Consider the following 17,648-nt stretch of genomic DNA (forward strand, 5'->3'; position numbering starts at 1 on the left):
TCGATGGAGGTTCATGCAGAGCGATACTGACATGTCACATTTACAGTCTGTCATACTCCCAGACTTGGTGTTATCTCAGGACAAAGTGCAGTATTGGGGGAGAATCAAACCACAAAACTGTTTTGCAGGAATGAATAATGGAGGAGGTCAACTCCCTACCAGTGAAAAAAACCCTTAGTGAAGACCTGCACAGTTTCTACAGCTACAAACAATGGATGTTATCAGAAGATACTGGGCAGAAAGTAAATTTATTTCTGATAAAAGTTGGATCTCTAACACCTGAGGGTTTTAATATTTTTCAATTAAGACAGTCAAGAGGCTTACAATGAGAGCGGATTACAGAAACTTAAGGAGGACTGGTCTACATACAAATATGGAACAAAATTTGTTAATGCAGGGGGAAAGTATAGAATGCAAATACAGAAGATCTAAGACTTGAAAGATGAACATTTCTTTTCAGGGAGGGGGAAGAAAGGGAGCTGTGGAGGATGGTAGTTGACTAACCAGGTTCCTGGTAAGTAAATAATTCTTCATTGGCGTTAGACACAGACACACACAGAAGTTAGAGAAAGGTTCATGAAAAACCCAGAAATAAACTCTGGCAAAACATCTGGAATGTGCCAAGCAGAGGAAGTCACCCAGACTGGACTGAAGCTCACAGAGTGCAGGCTGCTCTGATACTGTGGCCACGTATTATAGTATATAAAACCCATCATAAGTAAAGAAATCAAGACAGGAGCAGCCTGTGGAGCTTGGAGTCCAAAACAACAATATGAGACTTGACACACAAGCCAAAGTAATGCCCAGAGTTTAAAACTATTTGAGAACCATAATTATTGGCAAGATGGCAAGCAAGACCTGGTGATTTCAACGATGGTAACATCAACACTACTATGACAGCATCACTAAAAAACATGATTTGGCTACCAGCTGTGGAATGCTTACTAATTTTGCCTCTGATTTGCAAGTCAATGTAATGCCAGGAACAGTCATATTGACACTACACTGAGAATAAAATAGGTCAAAGGGAAAGCCCATTAAAGAACTACAAGAATTAGATGTATGGACAGTTGACAAACTGGAAGTAAGACAATTTTCTAAGATGTGGACTTCTCAGGAAATAAAGAAGCTCTCCAGGAGTGGTGAACAGCACTGACAGGACACAATTACTCCAAGACACAGCCTCCCAGGAAAGCTACCCTTGCCCTAAAAATGAGGTAAAACTTAGGCCTGTTTTTCTGGAAAAGACACGGAAGAAGTATCAGTCCAGTTGTTGAACATCTGTTCTGATTACTGAAGGGAGAAAGCAGACAATTCATGGGAAGGCAGGAAGTCCCTGAAAGCAAATGCTGATGGTAAGTGAAATCACAGTACAGCTCAGGGTATTATCATTTTCAAATGTAAATTTTAAATGTGCATTTGCACATTTTATTAATCCACAAGACGTGCAGCACTTAAAAATGGAAATATCATAAATAGAAAGAACTACAGATGTTAGTAATTAGTGGCACATTACTCGCATTTCATCATAAACCAGATGTGTGTATTATTTTAATTATAATGACTAATATAACATATGCCTTTGACATATATGTAAGCATAATGTTTTTGTGTGAGTCAGTGCTTTAAATATGGGTTTTATTTTATTTAATTTCCTAAGGTCAGTGTCAGAGAGAGAAAGCATACTTGTTACAAGCTAACAGATCAAAAGACGCAGGGAAAGTTTCTGTGTTATTATTGGAAACCTGCTTTTTGACGGTACACATTTGCAATTGGTAAGTTGGATGTTATGATCTCCAGTTTCACTCAAATTACTTCTCTGTAATGATAATATTTCCTTACCCTGAGGGTATACCACGGTATACCACAGACAGTTATGGAAGATTTTGGAGCCTTTAATGTGTGCTATTACTTTTGGAAGATAGTATTCTGCTTCTTTCTTTTGCATACAATCTTTTTGTCTTCAGAGTAATGTCCAAATACACTGCTTTTTGAAAATTACTTGCATATGTCATGTCTTGTATTATGGTCATCTAACACTGTGATCATTTACTGTATGATGAGCATTTCTTTTCAGTCAAATTGTTGACTGCCTTTGCAGTGACAGTCAAAGGAGAGTCTGAATAAAAAAAAAATAAATCAGGTTTCAAAAGCAGGATCACCAGCAGACACTCAACAAGGGACTAAAACACTTCATCTACCATTCAGGCAGAATTTAGATACTTTCACTGACCCATCCTATTTAATTCTAGCGGTTACCTAGATTCAGATACAGCCTTCCCTAAAAGGTCACCATGATGTCTACTGTGAGTCCCAGAGAAGGAGCTGTACCTCCTTCTTTCCATTTGTTTCTCTCCATAGTCACTCAGGCACACACAAACCTTTGAGTCCCTCCATCAGCCTGGTGAAGTCAACCCCAGGCATGGGGCATTGAGTTTACATTCTTCAGCAATAACCCTCCCAATTGGAAGCCCTCTACTTAACATCTACTGTGGACAACATATATTTTGATAAAATTGCTACTTCAAGTAACAGCATTGCTTTTATATAACCCCACAGACTCATAAAACACAACACAAAGGTATTGAGTATGCTTATGGAATGATCCTGCCCCTGACCAAGGGAGGATTATTTTGGAAAACCTGAGGTGCTTCACTTCAAAGTGATGTACTGATCTTAGTATTACAAGTTTCACCCTCTGACATCCCCCTCTTGCCTCTTTCATTTTTCTTCTGACAGATTCAGAAAATAAAAAGTGGATGAGGTACTGTCATGGACCATCTTCTCAAGGATGTAGCAAATCACCATGGTGGCAAAAAAATAAATGGCATCCTTCTTTCCTAGCTGCTGTCCAACATATCCCAGGATATGTGGCAGGAAAAGCCCCACCCTGCTGCAGCTACTGAGACTCAGCAGAGACATGAAGCCACGGATGATTGGCCTATCAGTATGAGCCAGCCTGTGTCAGCTCCGCTACTGCTCTCAGCATGGCTGTTGTAACCTTTGCCAGCAATTTTCCCAAAGGTTTTCATATCTGACTATTTTAAAATTATACATTTCTTTGTTCAGATTGTTGTACCACCTTTGCCGTTGCACTTAGCCAGTGCTTGTTGGCGCTCTCCATTAGCAACCTCCACCAAAATCTCCTCCGCTCCTATTAACAATGACAGACTTTAAAGATTGGAGTAGAAATGTTCTATGCATAGGCTCTCCACCAAGAAGTTTTTCTTTTTTTTTTTTTCAAATGGAGCCAATATTAGTCATCTGTTTGAAGAAAAAGAAACAAGGAGCTTTGCCAACATCCGACTTAATATCAACACAATAAACCTTTAATACCTTCACAGGTGGGAAAAATCATTTGTCATGTTTCTAGGTGACAATCCTGAGTTCAAAGCTGACCTGCCCAAGCCATAGAGTATACCTATATACAGGTATACATACAGGTTTTCTGTCATTTAGAAGAAAAATCCTTTTTTGTAATTGCATAGAGGAATTTCACGGATGTTCAATTGTAATTCTGCACACGTCCCTGCTGCCCTGCACAGACTATTGTTCCACATACCATGAAGCCAGCAAATCAGACCGGACACAGCCTAAAGGGATCTGGCTGCTACTTCACAACATCAAAATCACTAATTTTAATGGGTCAGAGGAGCCTCTTCAATCAAACAGTGGAAATAATTTCGTGCCTTTCTATGGCCCACTGTCGATGTAGTTGTCTTCCCCCTGCTTTAAGAGATACGTGAGGAACTTTGTTTATTGCCTTCTTATGTAAGGGGAGGAATGCAGAAAAAAAAATCACATTTTTTTTTCTTTAATAAGCAGTGCAAGTTGAGAGTTTAAACAAGATAACGTTTCAGACAAAAGAAATACAAGCTAATTTTGTGATGTGGCAATGCTACATGTTATCCACATGGCCATAACACTGCTAAGAAAAATGTCTATATTTGGTTAAACGATGCATCCAAGCATTCAGTATGCATGATATGCAAGATGTGGCTTCTCTCATACTCCCTGCAAAGAATCATTTCACAAATGGCCCCTGAAATTATACTTTAAAGAAGAATTGATAAAACAGTTTTAAATTGCTTCAGTATCAGCCCTTTTTTCTTTTAAAGGTAGATACTATACATCCTCATCGACAACATAAAAGAGAATGTATCCTAAAAAATTCAATATTTAAGGACATGAAAGTAAAATATTTTGTTTATTCAAAGCTGTGCCAAAAATTCTTCAGAGAGGTCACCTTGGAAACACAAGTGAGGTAACTTCTTCAGCATTTCATGGACCTGTTGGATATTTAGATGGATATTTGTTTATTATTTCACTGCTTAGCAGGAAACATGATCCCTTGTCTCATCCATAACTCTTCCTGACCACAACTCCAACTTCTATATAGCATAGAAAATTTGACTGGAGATTACTGATTAAACTGTCCCCGGTAAAGATCTTTACTGAGACAATTCCTTGGGAAACAGTAGCTTTTTACTTCTGTTTTTAAGATTAAAGAATCTGGTTTAGAGTTAGTGGCTGCCAAAATGCAGCAATACCATTCCTGACAACACAGCAAAAGGCAAACACATCTTCCAGGGACATTCCTGAGGTTAGGGAAGGATTCCCTGCTTTTTTGACAACAAACTGTGCTGTGGGTATGTGTGGGTACTTTGTTCCCAGTCTGGAATGTTTCAAAAAATGCAAAACACAGAGACAATGAATTTCTTATCCAAACTTAAGAAAAACAGAAACAGAAGAGAGTCTTGGGGGACATGGTATAAAATGGAGATAAGGGGCATGATGCTATCTGTGTCTGAAGAGGCAAAGTAAGTCAGAGACAAAATGTTATTATTCCTTGGGATGTGAAGAGCTGAAAGGTCTTTTCTGTAGTGTGCTCGAGGATCTAGTATTTCTATAAGGGAGACAACACACAGAGAGCAGAAAACAGTATCAAAGAAAACAAGACCAGAAGAGCTCTTCAGATCTCATTTAGCTCAATGTCCTTCTAAAAAGCTGACCAGACTTAGACCATTTCTGACAAATATTTGTCTATCTATTTTGAAAAACCTCTCATAATGAGGCCCTCTCACCTCTCTATTCCAGCTTTTAACTAATCCCATGGTTAGAAAGGATTTTCTAATATCTTATTGCACTTCCTGCAGTTCGGATCTGCAGTTTCTCATTCAACTGTCAGACACGGATGTCTGTTTATTCCCTCTCTTTGCAAGAGCCTTTCAGTACCTGGAGATTTATTATGCTTCCCAGGCCTCACTGAGCAATCCCAGCTTTCCTGTGTTTCCTCACAGGGCATGTTTTCTAGAGCCGTGATCCTCCTTGCTGAGCTCTCCCCTGGGCTCTCTCTAGCTGGTGCATATGTTTTATCAAGTTTGTAGTTGCTTTCCAGCTATGAACTTCAGCTCTTTCCAAAGGTGAGTTAGAAATTTGTAAAAATCAAATAGTATTTTGGTTCTACTTGCTAGAAAGTAAGGGCAGACCAGAAACAACAGATGTAGGCAAGGTCTGCATTTCTTGTGATATTTCTGGCCTGAGCAGAAGCAGGCAGCCCCAAGGAATCTATGTGGAAGCCTTTTTATTCTTAAAATACATCCAGGCTAAATTTGCTAATTTGAAAAACTTGTTGGAGAAATGTTTGAAAATTTAAGACAATAAATCCAAACACAATGTCTTTTGAGACAGTGAGTGCTTCTAACCATATGAAGTTGGAATAGTCTCTTGGGAACACAGTATGGTGTATTTGCCCTGCCCATATTGCACTTCTTTAAGTATTTGCTGTCAATTACAGCCAGAAAGAGGTCACTGAGCTAGATGAATCATTGCTGTTTCCCACTAGAGTAATTCTTACATCTCCTGTTGACAAGGAGGCAGTAGAACATCTCTTACACTGAAGATCCAGAGACAAATGACGGACACAAAGTTTTAAATATGGCGCCAGCACAGGTTGTGTGGGAAGCACAGGCCAAATTCCATGGGACAGGAGATTTCACAGGTAAACCATGTCTCCGCAGCCTTCAGGAGAAGCTTACTCTTCCTCAAACTTGGTTGCAACACTTATTTGGGGAGGCAGGCAAGGCAAAATAGGGGATTGCAGAGTGCATTGTCAGGGCAGCTCTCAGCCACCACACAGCTCTGGCGTCAATGCCCTCTCTGCGCTGGGCAGAGTGGCATCAGGAGGCTCACAGCGGGTAGCTCAGAGCAAAGTACTGTCAGTAATGTTTTAACTGGGACAGGCGCCTAATGAGAATGCATAGCCAGAACATATTAATGCACTGAAAAGGCATTGAAATTCATCTTAGTGTGACATTTGCTCACCTAGTGCCAGAAATAAGGACAACGAAAAGCAATGCTTTAGTATTTTTGGAGAACAGAACTGGAACTGCAATGGACTTTTTAATGGTCCTCAAACAACACTGCTATGTACCACTACATGAAGCTGTGACTACGTCTTGGTACAATGCACAGTGAGATTTAATCAAGTTTCAACTCTTGCATACATCTAAGGATGCAGAAAGTACACGACCAAGTTTCTAACCACTCTTGCAAAACATCAAAATACCCACAAATCTCACTTTTTTCCAGGATTAGCAGTGCCTGCAAGTTGGAATGATCAAACTTGAACCAAGAATTAAGAAAAATGTATTAAATCCCCTGTGCTTTTATGCAGCCCCAAACTTAATCATATAAGTAGTAACAAAAGCAAAAAAACCCCAGGTGTTCTTATTTGAAAAAAAAGAGAAAATGGAAAAATACATTACAGCATCAATAGTAACGATTTTACCTACCCAGGAAAGTATGGTTGTACCACACAAAACATAAGTTCCTTCCCAGATACCTCAGTATCACTCATATGAATGATACGAAAGAAAAAGGAAAAGAAAATGGAGGAAGGAAAACTTCAGTAATGTCATCCTCTTAGCAACTTGCCAATCAGTCAGAAATAAATGGCAATATGTAAACCAGCATCAAACCCCCAAACAAGTGCAAACATTGCATAACATTCAGAGATCTAAAAAGCTTACATTTTGGAAGATCTAATATAGCGTCTGTCCCATTGATGTGCATCTGGATCCACAAAACAGTATTTCCCACACAGTCCACAAAATAGCCCAGGAAAAATATCAGGGTAGAATTTTTAATCCTAAGCCATGCAGTTCAGAATCTCTGGACTGTTACAGTTTGAAGTTAAATTGGCCCATTAAAGGCATGGGAAAGTTTGGATACAGATCCAAACAGCCTCCGTGCTTGGCAATAGTCAATCAGTTTGGATTTTATCCATCTTTAATCACTGAACAGTCATGTGCAATTCCTTGGGCCATAGGAGATACCAGCTGCCGGATTCTGAACAAGACCCAGCCATATCTCATGTATCTATGATAAGGTTCAGACAGGCAGGTAGCATCTGTGCACGCTGCCTGGAAGAGGTGTGGCAGGGCTATAAGCTAAAGTTGCCCTGATCGGTCTAGATAAAGACGTTCAGAGAGCCAGTTTACTGCTGCAGGTAGGTAGCATCACTCAGAACAAGCATAACTCTCCTTAACAATGTATTAGAGATGAAAGCAGGCAATTAGCCCGTCCCTGTCCATCTACATACGGTGAGAGCTGCAGCCTTGCAGAGATATTTCTCCTGGTGCTAGAGAACACCAAAGCAGTCGCATGTGAGTTGCAGTGGATGCTACTGTATCCCTCTCCTGCACTGGAATATTGCTGTAAGGGCAAGCCACAACTCTGCTCCCAGGAATTCTGGAGGATTTTTTTGAGACAGGTTTGGAGACATTGGTAAGACTTTTCAGTAGAAGGCGGCAGGTTTAAAATAGCAGCCAGTGAGGGAGGACGGGGCAGCAAAACCCAACAGGCTGTGGTCGCCCCTCCTGATAGATGTGACTTTGCAAGGAGGCAGCGATTTGCACAGCAGGTCTCTCCCAGAGTGACTGAGACTGATCATTTCAATAACACCGCCCCCAGGGAGCAAGGGGCTCCAAGCTCTGCACGAAATGGCAGTCCGAGCTCTGTCAGCTGCACCAGAGTGCTGAGTAGGCACTTTACTCATCAGAGCAGATCTGTTCCTGCAGGAAACTAGGCCACGTAGATGCTGCCAAAGCTGAGAAAGCCATATCCTGCAGGTCAGAGACTCCACTCGCATGCGTCAGCACATTTCTAGACAAGCAAAGGAGGTACACTGGCTTACAGAGCTGTGTGCCTGGCCTGTGAGTGACAGAGGGAACTGTACTACCCTTTTATTTGGCCTCTGGGAGTTTTGCTGCATGGGTAAACTGTGACAGTATCAGGTACGAGGCATCAATAGGCTCAAATGAATGTTTTACAAAAGCAGAAACATCTCAGCTACTACAAATGGTTGAAGGGATGAAAGATTTTAATAGTGAAATAATGCAAACAACACAATTGCAACCTTTCATGCAGGTTGCCCCAGTTCCATTAGCAAACCCTTTCAAGCCACACACAAAGGAAGGATACAGATCACCCAGCTGCAGTCCAGAGGCTGGAACTGATTTGTGTAAAACCATCCAGCAAGTCAGCAGCAAACCTGAGAAGATCCACAGTCTGTGTTTCTCCAGAGTTCACTAGGCTGACCAGTGCTATCTGGACCATAAGTATATCCCAAGAGCTTGGCAAAATGTACATTTATTTAGGTACGTTAGGTGTCGTGCTGCTTAATGACTGCTGCTGGCACTACATGCTAGCAGCAAGGAGGCCCGTGCATAGAAGTTTACAGGTCCTGTTCCTAGCTCTGCAGAAAAAAGCTCTCCCTTGGGAAAAAAGCCTGAAAGGGCAGCATCACCCAAGCTTATTCATTCATTGATAAGTATAAAAGAACTTCAGCTGAAGTTCAACAGAATATTCCTTTAAGGATAAAAAGCACCTTTCATGTTCTTATGTTAACAAAGGTATCTCAGTGGGGCAGAAACCAACTAAATAATTATACACAGAAGAAAGTGTAGAATTATACACAGGAAAATGACAAAAATACAGAGATCACAAGCTGTGAAAGAGAACAAATACATTTTCAGTAAACTGGCAGGCACGTATGACTGGAGAAACTCAAATGGACCTCTGACTCTTCTTCTATCTATCGTCTATCACAAGTAAAATGATAAATATCATACTAAGCCATCTCAACAACTGATCTATCCAGCTCTGTCCCAAAGCTTGCTAGGGTTTTTGATGCAAGTAAAGGAACTCTTAGTGCCACCAGGAACTGGGATGGCTGCAAAAACACAGACATTGATGCTGATTCTCATACTGCATCTTTAAGCTCTGTAGGGTCCAGGCACTCACATAAGAGCTTCGGCAATCCTTATTGATATCTTTATGTCAGTATTTTTTACATACCATTAAAAGGTTAGTAGACTGCAGGAATTTATGAGAGACATGCGTTAAGGCATGACAAGCCTAGCAGAATTGTATGAGGTCTAAAATGTTCATCCAGCCTAGTATCTTTTCTCCAACAATGGCAAACAGCAAATGCTTTGGAAAAGAGCATGCAAAATCAGTTATCCCTGGTTTCTGTCTCAATCAGCAGCCCAAGGACTTCCTGAGCTGGAGCCTCCATCAGGACCATCAAATTAAATAATTGCTGGTACACTTTTTTTTGTGAATTTATCTATTTCTTTTTGAATTAGCTTATCTCTTTGATGGGATTTCCCTTTGCTATGTTAATGGAGTAAAATCAAATCTACAGATCTTAATTAGCTCCCCAGGCAGTACAACTTTTAATTACTACCCCTGTTTCCTCAGGTCTGCTGATTGTTCTGTGCATTATCCTGACCTGCCATTCTCTTGCAAGGAGCACTTGCTGTACCAACACAAAAGTCTGTCCCTGAAGGAAAAGAATTACACAATGGCCCAAAGAAGCCATGCAAACATCACGTCACGTGCGCGCCCCTTCTTTTCCCTTCCACGTGTATCAAATGCAGTGTTTAGGCTCTCAAGGATCAGATGAAGCACATGTTAAATTTTCTGTGACGCTTAAAAACAGGCATGCACTATCCTGCCTCAGGGATTACTAGGAGAGGTGTGGAGTAGCTAAATCAGTACTAATTGCCTTATCCAGGGAAGGAGGAATGCTGAAGTGTTTGTATCATCCACATTTCATGCAATGTGAATACTAAAATCAGGTGTAATGCATCATACCTGCTAGTAGAAGGATTAAGCCCATGTCTCTGGAGGTTTGTAGACTTTCAAAAGATAAACACCTTCAAAAGGAGCAAAGGGGAAGGACAGGAGCAGACTGCAAGGTGCCATCTTCCCTTGTCCTGTCTGGCCTGGAAGTCCAATAGCATTTGGCAAAACAAGCAAAGTAACCTTGGGGTGATGCACTATAAGTTGCTGTATCAACTAATGTAGGACTTTTTTAGAGAGAGGGTGAATGTCAGTGGTCAGTAGTTGTGCTGTCACAGAAGAGGACAAAATACTCCCAACACCAGAGCACTGTGTGTAATAATATCCTAGCACAGGTGTCCAAACAGCATACAGCATCCGTTAAATAGAATTGCCTGGAAACGGTGGTCCTGCTCCAGTTAAGGAGTGGGATGACGAGAACGGGCACAAGGGTCTGCAAAACTTCAAACAACTCCGGGAAAGCAGAGAGGATGCATAGCAGCCGTCTCCACCGCACCACCCTGCCCCACGAGCCCCAGGTGTGAGGCTGCTCACCTGCTCGAAAAGAGGCTCTTTGTGCTCAGAGAAGGGAGCCTCCCGCTTGCCATCCGCACAGGGCCCTGTCCTTCGGGCAGGGGGTGGGAGAGCACCGGGGATCACCGACACTACAGGTGGTGCATCCCCGTCCAGTCCCAGTGCCACCCCCGCAGCTGAGCCCGGCGCGAGACAGAGGGAAAAAGAAGGCGAGAAAAAGGGGAGGAGAGTCAAATGGGGGGGCAGGGCGGTGGGAAGAGCAGAGAAGTAGGGAGGGAAGGAAGGAAGAAAGCGGAAAAAAAAAGGAGGAGAAAGGGGAGGAGATGAACGGCGAGGGGAGAAGGGAGGAGGCGAGAGGCCGGGGAGGAAAGGAGGGAGGCGGTTCGGCAGAGAGGGACGGGACGGGACCCGGCGCCCCGCGGGCCATGCGCCTCCTGGCCACGGCGTTGGCCGCCCTGCTGGCCACGGCCCCGGCCACAGGTAAGCGGCACCGCACGGCCTCGGCAGCGGCTCCGGGACGGGGAAGGGGCTCGGGGAGGGGCTGGGGGACGCCCGGGGATGCAGCGCCGCTCGCCCCGCAGCCGCCGCGCTCCGGCAGCAGCGACTGTGCGCGGCCACCGCCGACGGCGAGTTTTAACAAGAAAAGCGTTCTCGTGCAGAAGTTGCACGTCCTCTCTCCGCCACCGCCTGTGCCCGGCGGGGAACTGCCGGCGGGGCTGACGTGAGGGGAGGGAGTTGTTTCCCGCAGGTGCCTGGATCCGAACGGAGCCCGTGGGTCACTGATTAAAAACCTGCTCCGTTCAAGACCTTTATGCCTCCAAAGTCAAAAGCCAGCGTTGTGTCCTTAAAGCTGCAAAACCCACGTGGAATCTGTATCTGAAGTTCAGGGTGCAGTGAGGGTTAGAGGCGTGGGAAAGCCCAGCTCGTTCAAAGTTAATAAAAGAATTGAGTTTAATTTTTCTCTTCAAAAAGAAGGTGGTGGAGGGAGAGTTTTGCTTCAAGTGCATTTGGTTAATGCAGAAGCTTTTTCCGAGAGGGAGCCTCTGACTTGTGAAAGTTGCAGACAGATACATTCAACTGAAACCAACTGGTTGCTTTGGTGATCTTGGTAGCCAGCTCTTAATTATTTTCATTTATACAAAAAGCTTCACTTGTTCCTGGCTCATTGGCCCTTCTTGCTTTTTAATTGTAGAGAAGTCAAAATAAAGCAGGCTTTGACAGTAACATTATTTCACTGAGCAAATCACAACACAGATAAAAACCATCGCGTATGTTTCTGGGCATGCAAACCCAAGATCAGAAAGTAACTACCCTGGTGGCGTGTCCCTTAGCTATCAGCAAGGTCTGAAGGGTGGGTTGTAGATTCTGCCTGTTGGTCTCCGTGGAGGAAGGAAGAGGGGCCTATAGGTAATGCTAAATCTGGATCGTGAGCAGTTGTGCAGAAGAAGAAATCTACTCATATCTCCACCAAAGTAGCTGGGGTTCTTCCACAAAAACACAGGCGTACTGAAACTTCACCAAACATAACGGCCCAGCAGTGACTGTGGGTCCTTTGCTACTGTTCCACTACAGACAGAGGGGACAGCCCAGGTATAGACAGGTTTCTGGGTCCTGAAAGTATTATTTGTTACTCCTGACAGTGCTATAGAGGTGTTTTGCTATGTAGTATGGCTGACAATGAAGTCCAAACCTAGATAACACTTGGCACTGAACTAGTGTAAGCAAAAGTAGACTATTTTCAAAATAGGATTTTTCAAAACTGAGTGTAATTAGCAGTAACCCCTCCTGAATCCCAGCAGACTAGACATGCGGGTGAAGGGTACCAAAGAAACAAACAATGAGAACATTGGGTAGCTAAGTGAGCTGGTTGCAAATAAGAGGGACGTGTTTGATGATTAAGGGCATTGCAAAGGAATCCTCAAGTCTTTGGCTCACTCTCCTCCCCTTGTCTATAAATAGTTTCCCTTTCCAAGCAGAAGCAAGACTGAAACTCTTGTGGTGAACTCCACCTGAGCGGCTACATCATGCTATACTGGGAAGGCAGGAGAAGAAAAACAGTAATTCCTCACTTGAAGCAGCAATCTGAAGTCCAGAAATGCAGTGCTCTGTTGGCACACAAGCATGCTCTCAAGTTGTGGAGGAGTCTCCTGTCTTGGCAAGGAGCCTATTACAAGGGTAAACCTCATGTTGGGGTTGATCCAGTGCCTGCTAAAGACAGGAGGAACATTTCCACTAGTGTCTGGGAGCCCTGAATGAGCCTTTACCTTTCCACGTAAGAGGTAAATGACCTCTTTCCTCCAAACTCCACCAGTGTTCTGCTCCAATGGCAGTGGGAGGATCGAGTCAAATGGACATTTTTTCTCGGTTATATAAAGCATTACCTGGCCCTTTTCAGCTTAAGATGAGATGAAGTCATGGTAAAAGCATTTGGAAATCACCAAAACTCTCCCTGTTGCTGCAGTTATGTAGCCTCACCAATAGGAGCCACAGAAGGAAGGAAAGGAGACGTGTTCCCACCAATCAGACAGCATGAAGGATGCAAATTTTGATATTTCCTTATGAAAAGGCACGTTCCCAGAAGAAAAGCAGAAGCCTTAGGTATAAAATACCAATTTTTGTATGCATGTAAACAGCTAGAAAGGGATCAGAGACTCCACGTACAATGCTTCTTTATCTTCTTGCAGAGGCTTCCATCATCACCATATCCGAGTTCCTCTGTATTTTCTCTTGGGTGCTTTTTGGCACCATGTTCTGCCTAGTTTTAAATTAAGCAATGATCCTTTTGCCTTTTATCTTGGGACTCTATTCCACAATTAATCCTGGCCAGCTTTTTCAAGCAAGAAGTTCACATGTCAGGAAAATGACATAATTGTTTTTCTTTACACTATTCACGACATGTCCATAATTTCACTAGAAGAAGTTTGTGTTTTTAATGTACTCAGACTACATTTTAATAGATTATTTAGTAAACATTTAGAGCCTAAGTAATTATGAGAAGCCCAGAAAGTGTTGAGATTCTTAAATTTATTCCTTATTTAGTGAGGAGCACAGCCTTCAAAATCTAACCTTACTTCGATGGCAGAGGCAGACATCTTATCTTCACATACGCCTGGACCAGATGCAAGCAGCAAAGTCAGGAAACTCCAGTAAGGAATAACTGAAGTTTCATGCCTGGAAACCTTTTGGTGGTATTTAGCCTTAATTTTAAATTTCAACATCCTGTTCTAATTGTGTGCTTTCTACAGTCTAAAATAATCTCTCACTTTGGCACTTATATGAATTACACACACAAATGTCATGCACAGATAATTATATCAATAATCTAGGGCATGCTTAGCTGTAATTTCTTAAATAAATTAAAAAAACCCTTTTCTTTATTCAACTCACTTTACAGTAGAAAGAAAAATTAATATCTTCTTAGGAAAAAAATACACCATTCTGTAGAGCTTTCTATTGAAATGACCCAAAATAACTATTGTAGAATTAATTTTCAGAGGGATCTTCTCAAACAGCTGCAGTGTAACTTCGTTGATTTAGGGGATTTACTCTAAGTAAGGTGGTACAACTTGCCACTCCATTTCGTGGCTTCACTGGGGCCATAAAACCAGTGTCTCGGCCTCCAATACTCCTTCAGAAATAGAATGGAAATACTTTACTTGCTTATTTTGAAGATAAATATATGCTTGTGTTTCAGGAGCTGATGTCAGACAAGAGTCTCTGCCAAAACGCTCATCCCCTTTGTTGAAATGTTTCTAACTGATGTGCTAGAAAAGTGTCCAGAAATGAAAAAAAAACCCCAACATTCTGCCAGAGTTGCAATTCTCAGTAGTATTTGAGTACAGTATATTCACATAACAGGATGGACAGTTAATATTCACATTTTAGAGGACATTTCATGCTTTGCAGAGTGCATTGCAGGGAGTGCTTGCTTACTGCTGAAATATGGTTCTCTCTCTAGTGTGTGCCATCAGACTGGTAGATTACACATTACAAGTAATTTAGGGAACACATTGCCATAATATACCATTGGACAAAAATAGGTCAGTCTGTGATATGACTAATAAGAACATTTTTCATGTACATTAGGATGGAAATAAAATGAGTGTCGACTCCCATGCCTCAGAAAATCAGTCCAGCATTCATCAGTTAGGAAAGAAAAATCTTCCTCTAGTGGACAGCTGTGGCCTTCTTTCAACCTTCGCCTATGCTGGCTGACAACATAATTCCAGGATATACTAGGCATGGGATATCCCAGTACAGTCTGGGAAGTACCATAACTATTTCACAGGACATTGGAGAGTTTCAGCCCAGACACTGTAATTCCAGTCACCCACATGAAAATTAAAAAAATTACAACCCAAAATTTAAACTGGAACCAAGGCAGAGAAGGGCTACCAAGGTGAATACTGAAATGAAGACTCTACCAGAGGACTCTAACAGATCCTGGCTTCTTTAGCTCAGCAAAGCAAAGGCTGAGACACTAGCTAATTGTTTTCTATATGGAGTCAGGAAGCAAGGGCTAAGAGAAGAAAACACTCTTTAAACTTAAAGTTGGCACAGGAGCAAATGGACATAAACTGGCTATTGAAATGATTTAGCCTGGAAATCCTAAGAAGGATGCGATTCAATGGAAGAGCTGGTTGTGGAATAGCTCTCAAAAAGACATTCTTGGCTCTTGCTCCAGTCTAGTTTTAGATTAATGCCTTTTCAGACTGACAAAAGATTATGTGATGTTGGGCCTATGACAGCAGCAAGGTGTCTACTTCAGCCCTGTCTTATTAATTAGTGCCAGGAAGAATACTAAAGCAGACTCACTGGAGGAGGCCCTCATACCATCTTTAACGTGCACAGAAAGACAGAAGATGTCAGATTCTAAAAGCCCATTAAACTGCTGCACACTGAACAAATGCCATCAATTTACCTGCTGTGGACTTGCATGGTGAGACGTATTATAGTGCTGTTGTGCTGGCATGGAGGATTCTCACCAACTTTTCTGTCCTTTGCAGATGTTTGTGAGGCTTTAAATGTGACGGTCTCTCCAGGACCAACAGTGCGATACTCCGAGGGAGAGAATGCTACCCTTTACTGCCACATTTCTCAAAAGAGAAAGACAGACAATTTGCTGGCTGTGCGGTGGGTCTTTGCTGCATCACCTAACCAGGAGTATCTGATGATCAAAATGACAAAGTTTGGGTCTGTCCAGTATTATGGAAATTATACCCATCATTTCCACAAGCAGAGACTTCATCTTCTGAAAGAGAAGCATGGAACTATGTACAAATTTCTTATTCTAAGCCTCCAGCAAACAGATCAAGGACATTACATATGCAAAGTCCAGGAAATTGGCAAACACAGGAATAAATGGACAGCATGGTCAAATGGCACAGCAGCTACTGAAATAAGAGGTGAGAAACTACCAATTTCAATTCTATATTTTTTCTTGTCCCACAATACCTTTTTTCTTGCAAGTTGATCCATATTTGAAATTAGGCTATTTTTAAGTTTTATACTTGGATATGAGAAGAAAACCTAACACTTAACTTCTTTTCTTACACATTACAAATTAAACATTATTCAGTCCAAAATAAAGTGTAAAGAAGTCAGAAGATTGGTATATTTGTACAAGACACTCTATTTCCTTTGCCTTTTATCACAGCAGCAGTAATTGAAACTTCTTTACCTTCAGCTGCAGGTTTCTACAACTTTGCTAGTAGGAATAAACAAATACCATTATTATGTAAATACAAAGAGACAGAAACAGAGATAAATTAACTTATTTTCTCGGGAATATGCAGAGGGCCAGCCAGAAATGGAAGCATTATATGTTAGATCTATGTTTTGCCTCTTGGTATTTTCATTGCTTTTAGTTTTAATGTAGCAGCAATTGGTAAGTAGCATTTCTAGCATCACTTCTGTACTTTTGATTATACCACTTGTAGGCAGAAAGCGGAGCTAGAGAAGTAGTGATCAGCCTACTGGTGTTGAAATTCAGATAAAGAAATGACACATGAGTGAGGGTTTTGAACCAAGTTAAAAAACAGCCTTCTCTTTGGAATGGGTCAGCTCAAATTTAATGCCATCACATCCACAGTTTCAGAAATGGGTGAAACTGGATTTAGAGAACAGACTCCTTTGAAGAGGTGGTTGAGCTTGGCAGTCGTGCCATTAACACTAGCTGGCAAACTGCTCCCCTGCTTGTGGTCTTTTAAAAAGAAAAGTTGATTACCCACTTGGCCAACTCGAAAGGTAATGCCAGAAATCAAGGGTGAATGCTTGGTCCATGGATCTGGAAATTCAAGAGGCTCATCCAGCAGTCAGAAAAACTTATGGGAGGAAACTGTACTTCATGAAGTTTCTGCCATTCCTGTCCATGCTGAATTTATTATTGTATTTAGAACCTAAAGATTATTTCTGTAGCTGGGAAATCCTAATCCCACTTGTCACCATTATGTTTTGGCAAAAATGGCTACGGCTGTCCTTTGAAATCAATTTTGATCTGAGGGTTTTCCATTGACTGTAGGCCTTTTCCAGATGGATTTGAACATATGCATGTAGTTTCAATCCAAAGCACATTCCCTCAATGCCAGCTTCACTGGTGTCATTCAGGTTTCTTTATTACTTTTGGGTTATAAACACATCAGGGAGAGAAATATGTGATCTCCTGTGGATAGATCTCAGTTATCACAAGCTTTCACTTTGATCTATCAGAAGTTTGAAAGCAAAGATGTGAAAAATACATTATAACAAGAGATAAAGAGCAGCTTCATGTTGACCAGCAATGCACCTTGAGAAATCATGGGATTAACATAATTAGTTGATTATGACTAGCAATGATGAAAGACACTAATGATCCAAAGCTGAAGTTCTGTTTGGATTAATAACAAAGACCATAGATCAATTGTAAAGAACAGCGAGAAAATTCTAGTCTAAACTATTTGGCCTTATTAGGCATGCAAAAGTTGTCTGCAAAGCCTCTGAGATGTTCA

At 41.8% G+C, this 17,648-nt stretch overlaps 2 protein-coding genes across 3 annotated transcripts in view; one reads left to right on the forward strand and one right to left on the reverse strand.

Annotated features, from left to right (window-relative positions):
* The window catches only part of C7H10orf71 (chromosome 7 C10orf71 homolog), a 97,531-nt gene extending 86,827 nt beyond the window's left edge, over positions 1–10,704 (reverse strand). Inside the window, exon 1 of one of the 2 annotated variants that reach the window (XM_054071392.1) lies at positions 10,684–10,704. The gene's annotated coding sequence lies outside the window, so the exon portion shown is untranslated. Of the gene's footprint in view, positions 1–10,161; positions 10,497–10,683 lie in introns of those variants that run through there. The other variant, XM_054071391.1, reaches the window with a different exon arrangement.
* A 262-nt stretch (positions 10,705–10,966) lies between these two features.
* VSTM4 (V-set and transmembrane domain containing 4) overlaps positions 10,967–17,648 on the forward strand; it is a 32,004-nt gene continuing 25,322 nt past the window's right edge. Inside the window, exons 1-2 of the mRNA XM_054072007.1 lie at positions 10,967–11,142; positions 15,669–16,067. Of these exons, the coding sequence (XP_053927982.1) occupies positions 10,986–11,142; positions 15,669–16,067 (556 nt within the window). The 5' untranslated portion in view covers positions 10,967–10,985. The remainder of the gene's footprint in view (positions 11,143–15,668; positions 16,068–17,648) is intronic.

The sequence above is a fragment of the Cuculus canorus genome, chromosome 7 (genome assembly GCF_017976375.1).
Source record: "Cuculus canorus isolate bCucCan1 chromosome 7, bCucCan1.pri, whole genome shotgun sequence".
NCBI classification, from domain to species: Eukaryota; Metazoa; Chordata; class Aves; order Cuculiformes; family Cuculidae; genus Cuculus; species Cuculus canorus.